Genomic DNA, 13,515 nt, shown 5'->3' with positions numbered 1-13,515 from the left:
ACGTTCACTCTAAAGTGAAGGATTGCAGATATATATGTGATGATGTTAATTTTCAATTTGATGTATGTTTTCTAAATAGACTCTCTTAGAATATGTTAAAGACACTAAATATCTCTATTTGTGCAGGAGAATACTGGCTACACTAGGAGGGAAAATATTCTGGTTTATTGTTTTCCAAAAACTCCTATTTGGTTTCTCTAACAATGTCAACAAATTAAACATCATTATTATTATTATTTAAATTTTCCCATGTATAGTATCTCAGTTATCATTTCCGAGAAAATGTTATATTTCCCTGGTTTGGCCTAGAAAAACTCCCTTTGGCCGGCAGTGGAAGCAATTATATAATAGATATTTATTAAATCACATATTTTTATTGGTTTTATTTACTACAGGAGTCTTCGTCTATATATCTGACCCATATAATTAATCATTGAGATCTAAAATATGCCCTGGGATATGGTAACTTTAGGGTCATGTCCTCCTACAAGTTTACTAAAGGAATAATATAGTTTTTCCTCTGTGGCCTCCAGCAACAACGATGACATGTTATGTTTCACATGTCACTGTATATGCACCTAACAATTTACCCATCGGTAATTATTATTGATGCTCATTAATTAGTTTGAAGTTACTAGTTTATGTTACATTTAGTTTTTGAAATAATAAAATTAAAGAGGTATGGTACTGAAAAAGCTCCCCCTGGATACCTAAGCCACCTAGGTGAAACACTACCTAGCCAGTGGGGTCTATCTTAAGAGTCCTTCTTTACATTTTCCATACCTTACATGCATATTGATTTATCTTTTTCCAGATTTACACTTTAGTAGATGCACTATTTGCCTCTGAAACATTTACTTGCCGTTCATAACAATGAATATATACTCATATAAAGTCATTAGATCCATAGCATTGCTTGTATTCTGACATTTCTTCTCAAATGAATTACATTACTTTCTCAGTACACTTTAAATACTAACTTTCTCCAGTTTTCAGTGATAATTTATATTTAACTATTGAGATTTAGCACATTTAACTATTTTTATTTTAGATCAGAGTTATTAATGAAAATATTAAATATGGTGGATGCAATTTTATTTCTGCATACTTTGTTAAATGCAACAAACTTTCTCTTTACACTGATACTTATCAATAAAATAAATACTGATTGCATTCTCTGGAATTATAGAGCCCTCATGCTGAGGTCAATGATAAGGTTTCAATTATCTCTTTAAAATAATATTACAGTACTGATTTTTTTTTTTTTACCAAAGCACAAAAATCAAATGATATATATCTTTATGTTTTTTATTTAAATGTAAACAAAACCAGGAAATGTATTCAAAGTGTAACGTGTACTGTGAACTAATGAAATTACTTACAGGATTTATGTTTCTTTTTTTCAGAACATATTTTGATAACATAGTTGCAATAGATTCTCTGCTTGAACACATAATGGTAGGTTGTTTTTGTTTGAGTATGATTTTGTTTAACCCTTAGACCCGTGGTGCTAATATATGGCATAACATTTAAACTTATTCATCCACAGGCACTTTTAATATTACGAAAACGTGGTGGTTTAGGAATTCACCTTGATCTGTTTGTCACTTCTGTTAATTTTGGGGGGAGTAAGTTTGAATAACATTTTTAAAAATCTCAGAGCTTTTCTTTATTAATGGAGAGCTATACTTAGAAAAGACATTTGATTTCTTTTTATGTTCTTCAAAACACCCCTTACATATGGGATATGTGGGGAATTCTCAATTGATTTTTTCCTGATCTTCAAGTTCCTTCTACTTAGTTCTAGTCTTAATTATTCCTGTCTCCTAGATGGCTATCGGGCACTTTTGAGCCTAAAGCTGTATGACGTAGAGTTATAGGCATATTTCCCTATGCTACTGAGTACTTTTAGGTCTCTAGTGAGACTCCTTTCAGAAGTGGCTTCTAGTTGTCAGAATGTGTGGGTGGATGCCATGCATGCCCAGGCCTTGGTACCATTTGTGCCCTGTTATGTGCTTTAATAAATGCTCTTTCTCCTCATTTTTCTGGTCCATCTCAAAATACAGTACTCTTCTGCAATAAAGAGTTTTCTCATCTAGAGATTTTATGATGCATACTGATAAGTTTTTTTTATTTGACATAGTAAAAGACAAATATGAAGTGTGCTTTGTGCAACGTCTTGTAGAGACAGGAAGTTCACTAAAGGTAATTAGAGAATAACACAGGTTATTAACTTCAGCACATTCTTTATGTGATAAGTTATTTCTATGGTTTTATCTAGACAAAAATAAAATACTTGTACATTAAAATAACTTCTCTTGTTATGAAACAACTGAAGGAATTTGTAAATCAGTGAATAGCTTTAAGAAAAATATAAAGTTATAATGTAGACTGACACTGAGCTTATACTAGGGGTACAAGGAGCACTTATTGCTCGTTCTTTGTGTTATTAATATTTTCTTTTAAAAACGGCTTCATTGAAGTGTAATTTACATACTATACAGTTCATCCGTTTAAAATGTTCGGTTCAGTGGTTTTTAGTATATTCGTGGATATGTGCAACTCTCATCAATCAATTTTAGAACGTTTTCATTACCTCATAAAGCAACTTGATACCCTTTTAGCTATCATCTCCTTAGCTTATCACTTCCTTACGCCCCTATTTCTCCTTGCCTCACCAGCCCTAAGCAACCACTGTCTACGTTCTTTCTCCATGGGTTTACCAATTCTGGGCATTTTATCTGAAAAGAATCACATAATATGTAGCGTTTTGTGCCTGGCTTCTTTCACCGAGTATACTGTTTTCAAAATCATACATATTGTGCGTGGGTCAGTACCTCATTCTTTTTTATGACCAAATAATATTCCATTTTATGGATATACTTACAACATTTAAAAAAATCCATTCATCAGTTGATGGACATTTGGGTTGTTTCCATGTCTTAGCTCTTGGAAGTAGTGCTGCTGTGAACATTCCTCTACAGGTTTTTGTTTGAATGCCTGTTTTCCATTGTTTGGGGTATATACCTAGGAATGGAATTGCTGGGTCATGTAGTAGTTCTGTGTTTCACTTTTTGAGGAACTGCCAAAATTTCCATGGCAGTTGCACCACTTTTCATTCCCAACAGCTGTGCACAAGGGTTCTGATTTCTCCACGTCCTCACCAACACTTATTATTATCCGACTTTTTCATGATAGTGGGTGTAAAGTGCTATCTCAGTGTGGTTTTGATTAGTATTTCTCTGGTGACTAATGATGTTGAGTATCGTTTCATGTGTTTATTGGCCACATGTATATTGTCTTAGGAGAGATGTCTATTCAGAGCCATTGACCACTTTTTAATTGAATTCTTTGTATTTTTATTATTGACTTGTTAAGAGCTCTTCATATATTCTAGCTGTAACTCCCTTGTCTCATAATTGCTTTGCTAATATTTTCTCCCATTTTGGTAGGTTGCCTTTTCACTTTCTTGATAGTGTCTTTTGAGGCACAAAAGATTTTAATTTTGATGAAATCCAATTTAGCTATTTTTTCTTTTGCTGTTTATGCTTTTGGTTTTATATCTAAGCCAAATTAGAGATCATGAGAATGTACTCAGATATTTTCTTCTAAGAGTTGTAGGGTTTTTAACTTTTATATTAGGTCTTTGATGTGTTTTGAGTTAGTTTTTGTATATGATGTTTGGTAAAGGTCCAGTTTCATTCTTTTCCATGTAGCTATCAAGTTTTCCCCAGCACATCAGTTGAACATAAAATGCCGTTTTCTTTCTGGACTCTCAATGCTACTGTGTTGCTCTGTATGTCTGTGGTAATGCCAGTACACTTTCTTGATTACTGTGGTTTTGTAGTAAGTTTTGAAATTAGGAAGTGGGAGTTCCCCAACTTTTCAAGATTCTTTTAGCTCTTCTGGGTACCTAACAAATACATTTAAATTTTAGAAGTAGCAGGTCAATTTCTACAAAGAAATCAGGTGGAATGCTGATAGGAATTATGTTGAATCTGTAGAGCAATTTGAAGTATTGCCATCTTAACAACTGTAAGACAATTAAGACTTCTAATACATGAACGTGAGGTATTTTTCCATTTATCTAGATCTTAATTTTTTTCAACAGTGTTTTATGTTTTTTGAGAATAAGTATTGCTTTTATTTTGGCCAATTTATTCCTATTTTATTTTTTTAATGCTATTATAAATGGAATTGTTTTCTTTATTTTTTGATTTTATGCTGCAAATGTGTAGAAACAACATTGGTTTTTATACATTGATTATGTATCCTGCAAGCTTGATGAACTCATAGATTAGTTTCAATAGTTTCTTAGTGGATTGCTGTTACACACACACACACACACACACACACACACACGATCATGCCTTCTATGATTAGAGATAGTTTTACTCCCTACTTGCTAATCCAGATGTGTTTTATTTCTTTTTCTGGCATAATTACCCTGGCTAGAACCTACAGCACAAAAACGAAAAGAAGTGGCAAGTGTGGACTTTCTTATCTCATTCCTGATCTCAAGGGAGAAGCATTTAGTTTTTTGCCAGCAAATATGATTTTTTTTTGTGGGTTTTTCATAGATGACCTTTATCAGGTTGAGGAAATTCCCTTTTTTCCTAGTTTATTGAGTGCTTTTATCATGCAGGTATGTTACGGTTTGTCAAATAATTTTTGTGCATCAGTGTAGATGATCATACAGTTTTTATTTTTAATTCTATTGATAGTGTATATTTCATCAATTGATTCTTGGATATTAAAGTAACCTTGCATTCCTGTGATGAATCTCAGTTCATTATGGGGTATAATTTATATTGGAATTGCCTTAAATTTAGAGAAAACTTGAATTGATATCTTCAGCAAATGGTGTCTTCCTAGCCAAACACCTTTTCTTATTTTCAGTTTTTAAAAAAAATTTCTTGGCTGAATGTATTGATTATGGTCCCCCACAGTTAACTTATTTTTCCAGTTTATAGTCTTTAGTTTTCAAGATAGACAGTGATTTATAATGCACAATAGTAGAGGTTCTGGGGGTTCTTCTTTCCCAGTTTTTACAGTACTTATTTCTTTGTGTTTGTTAATGTATTAGCTGGAACCTAATGAACACTGTTGAATGGAAGCAACAGGTATCAATAGGAGAATATATTTATTTTCCTTGATGTGTGTACTTCTTACATTTCTTTGCTATGTATATTTGTTTTGGGTCCACAGCAGATATAATTTATCAATTTTAAAACATTTCCTTCTATTCCTAATTTTCTGTGAGTTTGCATCTGATTTGGTGTTAGGTATTATCACATTTTTATAAGCAATTTGAAAATGATTGGAGTAGACAATTGTATTATTACTCAGCGTTGAACCACTCCTGCATTCCTGGTATAAAGGCTGTTTAGTTGTAATGTTTTCTTTGTTCCTGGGTTGGTTGTTAATATTTATTTCCAAGTTTGCATCTATATTCATACATCAGATCACTCAATGGTTCTGTATGTCTGTCCTTGGGTAGTATTGGTATTGGGTTATGCTACATTTATAAAATGAGCTAAGAAATGTTCCGTTCTTTTCTGTGGACTAAAGTGGGTTAAATAATATACGTGTTATTTGTTCCCTTAATGTTTGATATAAATCAGCTAAGACCCCTTTAGAGTCTTATTAGGGGTAGATCTCTGATTCTCTTTTCAATTTCTTCTATGACATTGGATCCTTCAGGTTTTCATTCACCTTTTTCTACCATAATGTTTCTTGGGAATCTGTTATATTCCTGTAATACATAGTAACTGGAGTTATCAAATGGTGAGCAAAACCCTTCACAGCCTCTGTCCTCATTGAGGTTTTACTCTGTGGGGCGACAGACGTGAGCCAAATATCAACATAACTGTGAAACTAGTCAGAGTCAGGCCTATAAAGGAGCATGACAGTGCCCTGAAAGCTCATGATGGGATCTAACAGAGCTGGGGAGGCTGTGGCAAGCTTTCCTGATACTGTGACTTTGGTCTGGTGGATGTGCGGAAGTTACACAGGCAAAGAGGAAAGAGGGTTCTACTTTAGGGGATGGGGGAACACTGTGCTTCTGTGTAGAAAGGCCCTGGAAGGGCCAAGTCACCCAGGCCTGGGAGGGAGTTTTTAATTAAGGCTTGTAAGCTAGAGGTGCAAGATCAGATAATGTGTTTTGAAAAGATAACCCTGGATTAGAGGAAACAAGTGGGGAATGAGGTTAGACTTTTTCGAGGAACTTTTTGACAATCTATAAGATTTATTATTTTCAGACAAGCAAATCTGGGTAATTTTTTTTTATTTTTCCTGAGACATAGTCTCGCTCTGTCGCAAGGCTGGAGTACAGTGTACAGTAGCGTGATCTCAGCTCACTGCTACCTCTGCCTCCCAGGTTCAAGCAATTCTCCTACCTCAGCCTCTCGAGTAGCTGGGACTACAGGCACGAGCCACCACGCCTGCTTAATTTTTGCATTTTTAGCAGAGACGGGGTTTCACCATGTTGGCCAGGCTGGTCTCAGTCTCTTGACCTTGTGATCCACCCGCCTCAGCCTCCCAAAGTGTTGGGATTACAGGCGTCAGCTACGGTGCCCAGCCTAGTCTGGGTAATTCTTAAATTCCTAGGTGATCAGTTCATGTAGGTCAGTGCTTCTCAGTGGGTCGATGCTGACGTTTGGGCAGAGCAGTTCGCTCTGGCACAGTGTTACCCTGGGCACCGCAGATCTGCAGCATCTTTAGCTTGTGAGAACTCGTAACCAACAAACATACCTGCACTTATTTCCAGATGTCCCGCAGCCAGGTGGCTCAGCTGCTGGTTGGGAATCAAATAATTAGATTTTCAAATCAATTTTTATAAATTTGTAGGTACTTTATATTTCCTTTCTTATCTGAAAATGTCAACTACTTAACTCAAATTAATGTGAGATAATAAAATAGAGGATTTACTGGCTCAGACTGCTGAAAAGCCATTGAATGTTCAGGCTTATATAATTAGTGGACATGGGGGCTTAAATAATCTTTTCATGAATAGGTCTTTCTCTGTTTCTCAGTTCAACTTACTTTTGTGTAGTCCTTATTCTCAAGCAGTTTCTCTTTACATGATGGCAGCAATAGCCCTGACAGCTGTCGTCTTATGTTTAAAATGAAATTTTATATGAAAATCAATAAATAATCAGTGTTTATATCATATCACTCACTTCACCAACAAGATAATAAATGAAGCACATTTGTTTCCTTATTTTTTTTACTCTTTTTACCTACTACCCTTACATAGTTTTAGACATATAAATATTTTTATATATTTCATGTTTCTTAAATTAATTTTTCATGATGATGCCTGTAATTTCTTAGATATCATTTACTAACAAGTGTTACAGTTTCAGTATAGTTTTAATGATTTCTTTGCTCCTCACTTTTTCATGAACCCCGAGTCTTCCCATGTGTCCTTGAATTTATTTATCTATTTCTTCATTTTTGCTTGAGCCCATCTCCTTTTCTAAAATAGTTGGAAGATAGTACATTTCTGAGTACTGTACCCTTCTTAAATATCTTTATTTTCCTTTATGCTAGTTTGACTTGGTAAATACATTTAAGCTTAAAGTGAGTTTTCCTTAGAAATTTGAAGACACATTTTAACTGAATTTAAAATCTACTGTTGCTATAAAGAGTGTTGTTCCACTTATAGGTAAACGTATGCATATGTGTGTATGCGTATGTGTGTGACCTTCTGATGCTTGGACTTTATAAATATTATCAAAATGTGTCTAGATTTTTTTTTTTTTTTTTTTGAGATGGAGTCTTTTTTCTCTGTCCCCCAGGCTGGAGTGCAGTGGCGCGATCTCAGCTCACTGCAAGCTCCGCCTCCCGGGTTCACACCATTCTCCTGCCTCAGCCTCCTGAGTAGCTGGGACTACAGGCGCCCGCCAACACGCCCGGCTAATTTTTTGTATTTTTAGTAGAGACGGGGTTTCACCGTGTTAGCCAGGATGGTCTCGATCTCCTGACCTCGTGATCCGCCCGCCTCGGCCTCCCAAAGTGCTGGGATTACAGGCTTGAGCCACCGCGCCCGGCCATGTCTAGATATTTTTAACTCCTTTTCAGCATCTGAGGGTCATTTCAAAGTTAAACCTTAATATTTGCGGGGAGTGAAAAGGTAAACATATGTTTAGAAACGCTCATCTTAAAACAGAAGCCTCTTTTTCTTTTTTTTAGATAGGGTCTGGCTTTGTCACCCTGGCTGGAGTGCAGTGGCACGATCTCTGCTCACTGCAACCTCTGCCTCCCTGGCTCAAGCCATCCTCCTACCTCAGCCTTCCAAAAGTAGCTGGGACAACAGACACATGCCATCATGCACAGCTAATTTTTGTATTTTTAGTAGAGACAGGGTTTTACCCTGTTGCCCAGGCTGGTCTCAAACTCCTGAGCTCAAGCAATCCAAGGGCCTTGGCCTCCCAAAGTGTTGGCATTACAGCGTGAGCCCCTGCACCCAGCCACAGAAGCCCTCTTACTGCCTATAATTGTCAGTTGTTTTTTTGACATATGAAATAACATTATCCTCAAACAATAAAAACTTTTATCTCTTCAAATATGTATACCTCACATCTTTTTCTTGCCTACTAGCATGCTAATCATTGTGATAACATACCTTTGTCTTGTTCTTTAATATCTTAAGGCAGCGATTCTGTTATTTTACCGTTTGGTATAATATGGACTGTTGTTTTGAGGAAAACGTTATTACGTTTTCTATATATTCTTTTATTCCATTTTACTAAAGTTTTTATCATTAATGATTGCTGAATGGCATCACATGTTTTTGTTTTTGAGACCGGGTCTTGCTCTGTCACCCAGGCTGGAATACAGTGGTGCAGTCATGGCTCACTGCAGCCTTTGCCTCCTGGGCTTATGAAATCCTCCCTCCTCAGCCTCCTGAGTAGCTGGGACTTCAGATGGATGCTGCCATGCCCGACTAATAATTTTTATATTTTTTGTAGAGAAGGGGTTCTGCCATGTTGCCCAGGCTAGTCTCAAACTCCTGGGCTCAAGAGATCGGCCCACCTCAGTCTCTCCAAGTGCTGGGATTACAGGCATGAGCCACTGCACCCAGGCTCATCATATGCTTTTTGACAACCATGATGATAATCTTGCAGATTTTTCTCCTTTGTCTTATTGCTATTATGAATTATGGTAATAGATTTTATGCTACTGGACAGTTCAGAATAAACTCTGTTTTTAATATTGTCATATTTGTTTAATTATTGTTAAATTTGATTTGGTCGAATTTTTATTTATAACTTTTCTTCTGTTTCAAAAGTAAATCTGTCTATGATTTTCTTTTTTATAGTTTCTTTGTCAGTTCTCAGTATCAGTGACACAGCATATATTGTAAAAACAACTGGAAAAAAATTGTTCTTTTCTGAATGTAGATCAGTATAAATTGTACGGGAATTTGTTGAAGATTTTTAAAGAACTCATATTCAAAGCCATTTGAGGCTGGTGCCTTTTTTGGTAATATTTTTGATAGTTTTTGAATTATCTTTATGATTCTGGTTGGATTTGTATTTCTCAACACTTTCTAAGCTTATTTTATTTTCTGAAACTTTGTCCATTTGATCCAGATTTTAAACAAATATTAACATATTTATGCCAAAATATTTATTAAGCAACTGACATTACCTCAAACTCTGCAGATACAAATTTCACTGAATATGATTTAATGTTTAATAATGCAGGATCATTCTTGTTGCTTAATAATTTAAAATCTCATGGGTTTGTGAATTAGATGAGTGATTCCTCTGTATTTGCCAATGACTCAGCCCCATCACTCTCGCCCAGGCTTTATATCATTCATTTTTCCTCAAATATTTATTGAGAGTTTTGGGTTATGGAGATCTTATATGTTCTAAGCCAGGGGTTGGTTGGCAAACTTTTTTTTTTTGTAAAGGGCCAGATAGTAAATTGTTACGCTTTGTGGGCCATACTCTCTTGCAGCTACTCAACTCTGCTGTTGTAGCAGCCATAAAAAGTACAGAAATGAATGCACGTGGCTATGTCCCAATAAAAATGTTATTTACATTAACAGGCAGGGGGCGGGGTTTGGACCACAAAATTTAGCTGGTCCTAACAGCCTTGTTCTGGGCATTTGGAATACTGTGGGCAAAGAGAAGTGGTTTCTGCTGCTTATATAGCTCACAGGCTAAGGGAGGTGAGAAGTAGCCCAGAGGTCCTGATACCAGGCAGTATACTCAGTCCCTGCGTAGTGGGCATGGCCAGTATTTGTTGGGTGTATAAATACAGTTCTATAGTAGCAGTGAGCACAAACATGTAATAGTGTAATAGGATGAAGACAGTTACCTAACTTAGACTTATTTTTATCAAATCTATACATTTTATATGAGATGCTATATTTTCCCCTGGCTGCAAGGTTCCTCTTGCAGAGACTTGGCTGTTTTACTCTAAGGATGAATTCTTTTTCTCCGAGGAATAATTTCATGGCTATGATCTGGATAGTTGAAGTTACCAGAATTCTCAGTAGAGGTAAATACTGTGTTAATGATGCAACTGTAGCCCCAACCCACTCAGGACAGTAGGCTATGTTAGGCATTGAAGAAATATTTGTTGAAGGAAATGGAAGAACAAATGAGTGATGAAATGAATACATGGTTTCCATTTAGAAATGGAAAAAGCATACTTGTTATAAAAGCATGGGCCATGGGAACAGCGAGTATCAGTTCAAATACTGTTACCATTTACTATTCATGTAATAATGGGACAAGTTACTTCTCAGTGCCTCAATTTTCCTAATATGTAAAATGGGAAAACATTTTCCTGAGTTAATATTGTTATCGTGAGGAGCAGGCAAATCAATTCATATAAATGCGCCTGGCACATAGTAAACACTTAATCTGTACAAATTTTTATTAGACAGTACATCACATAAAATTCAGCTAATGCAAATGTGAAAGCCATGTATCTCCTTAGAGGTTATATTTCATAGTTTTTACAACTGCTTCATCACAGACATCAACCCATCAGAATGAGTGCTGGTCGTAGTGCTGACAGAGGCTCAGATCCAGGCACCAGGGAAGGCCTGAGAAGTTCTGGAAGGCATCCATTCTTGGATGGCAGAAGGGCACTGGGAAGATAGGCCAGCAGCTGCTTACCAACTAAAACAGAAGTGTCAGTTGGTATCAGAATACACGACTGATATGCTTCCCCCCAGCATGGCAGTATGGATGCATATCCGCTGTGTATTCTGTTGGGATCTGTTAGTATTAGCATGTAACAGTGACTTTTATATCATATATATATAATATTTATATATGGTATATTTATTTACTTATAATGCTAATACCAACCAATTATAGGACAGCTGAAATTAATACTTATTTTATGATAAAGTTTACCTGCAAGTTCTTTGAATTTCTCATCGTCTTACTCTTATTTTGTCATTTGTCTTTAGATATATGCAAAAAACCTGGTGAATGCCGATCGTTGCGCACTTTTCCAGGTAGACCATAAGAACAAGGAGTTATATTCAGACCTTTTTGATATTGGAGAGGAAAAGGAAGGAAAACCTGTCTTCAAGAAGACCAAAGAGATAAGGTACAGCTAGAAGTAGAATGTCCTGTCCTCTTATGGTAGATGTGCAGGCGTTCTGTTACCCATCTTTCTGTGCCTATTCACAGGTATGCTGACAATACTTGTCATACTGTGATATCATTCCCACCAGGACCCGCCTCCTGAAGGTAGTACTTCTGGGAATGACATTGCAGTCAGTGCCAGAGAAACCGCGCCTAGGAAGCTTTAGCGTCACTCCTGGAAATGCCGTCTTCCGGAGGCGGTCCTTTTGGAAATCATGTTGGAAAAACTTTCTAGTGCTCCCAGGTAGGTAAAGGTACACTCCACCTGGAATCCGCAGGTTTTCCCATGTCCAAGAGAAAAGGTGTGCTTTTCCAATTCGGCCCCTATGTCTTCCCAACCTGTGGCCTGTCTCACAGTCCAGACGGTAGTAGAAATTGATCTGGTATATTTGATGACTTAAATACACTCTGTGACTGACCAGTTGTTTTAATCAATCATATAGCACACTTGTGTTGCATCTTGAAACTAAAGTCTTTGTTTTTTTAAGTGGCAACCATTGTCACTTAAATGAACAGAATGGAGTTGATTTTGTTGGTGGAGGCATGGGGGCTTGCTCATACCGCACCTGGAAACCGACAGAAGGAGCACTCTGACAAAACGTTTAAGAATCAACTTAACATTCAGAAGCGGAGAAAATAATTTTAGACATTTGCGTTTCTTTTGCTTTATGTGTCTTGTTTAACTCATCTTCTGTATAACACCATAAAGTTGTCTGGTAATAACAACATTCTGGTGAAACACTGTGTCTTCTTAATTAAGGATTGCTGTTGATTTGGGCAGTCTATCATACAAGGAGACTAATGTCCAGGAAACTCAAAGTGTGCCTCACCATGGGGCCCCACCACTGTCTGCCTCTCAGCGCTTCCTGTATCTTCCATATTCCTTAACTCTGATTTATAGGCACTGTATTGGTACTTGGGCTTTAAAACTTTTTTGTCTGTTTGTTGTTGGTTTTTGTTGTTGTTGTTGTTAGATCTCAGTATAGCATCTGGATATAGTCACTTAGATAAGTCATTTCTCTTGCTGAAGATTTGAGTGTTTCCTAACACTACTGGTATTGATTTAATTTTGAAAATAACGACTTTAAAGCCTGTGTTTATAAGCATAAGAAAAACAGAGTGTGATTTACTGTAACTCTCAGATGACTGGTTAATGGCAGCCGTTTATGTAAGGGCGGCTTCTTAATTATGGCTTCCACTGACCATACATAGCAAACCACAGAGAACATGAACAAAAGTGATAGTTCAGACTGCTCTCAGACCGACGCAAACAAGCATAAATCATCAAATGGATTCTGATACCCTTTGCTTATGGCAATCTAATTCATTATGTTTATGTTGTTCAAAGCACAAGAAAACCAGGAAAAAGACAACCATGAGTTTTATACAGTGTTTGGTTCACTCTTTGGTGTTTTAAGTAGATTCTCTTTTGTGTGAACTATCTTTTGAGTTTTTCTGATAGTCCTCTAGCTTTATTTCAGTAATGGTGATTTCCTATAATGTTGACTATGTAATAATATGGAAATTATTTTTGAACTATGTAAAATGTAGATATTGTGATTTGTGGACATCTTTCTTAATTAAGGAAGTTTTGAAACGAGTGCATGTGTGATGATAGTATAGTAATGAGAAAAATACAAGTATGAAAATATTTTTACAAAGGAAAAATACTGATATTAGATATAAAAAATAGACAATCCTTGTATTTTGATTATTTTAAAATTTAACAAATTAGGTAAAAATACTAGAAGTTGTACATTGTGTTATTTCTATATAGTGCTTGAATTGCAAACACCGTAAAATTCAGTTCTGTATAATATCTCAAGCTCACACGTAACCTGTGAGTTGGGTTATATGTGTGGTATAAAGCACAATGGTAGAGACCAGCATT

The 13,515-nt window shown here is 36.2% G+C and overlaps 1 protein-coding gene across 6 annotated transcripts in view; it reads left to right on the top strand.

Annotated features, from left to right (window-relative positions):
* The window catches only part of PDE10A (phosphodiesterase 10A), a 662,241-nt gene that overhangs the window by 562,537 nt on the left and 86,189 nt on the right, over nt 1–13,515 (top strand). For all 6 annotated transcript variants that reach the window (XM_030809949.1, XM_030809952.1, XM_030809953.1 and 3 more), the window contains 2 exons: nt 1,407–1,458; nt 11,444–11,586. In XM_030809949.1, coding sequence (XP_030665809.1) covers nt 1,407–1,458; nt 11,444–11,586 — 195 coding nt within the window. The remainder of the gene's footprint in view (nt 1–1,406; nt 1,459–11,443; nt 11,587–13,515) is intronic.

The sequence above is a fragment of the Nomascus leucogenys genome, chromosome 3, assembly GCF_006542625.1.
Source record: "Nomascus leucogenys isolate Asia chromosome 3, Asia_NLE_v1, whole genome shotgun sequence".
NCBI classification, from domain to species: domain Eukaryota; kingdom Metazoa; phylum Chordata; class Mammalia; order Primates; family Hylobatidae; genus Nomascus; species Nomascus leucogenys.
The sequence above is the reverse complement of the archived record's forward strand: the minus strand, read 5'-3'. Positions and strand labels throughout refer to the sequence as shown.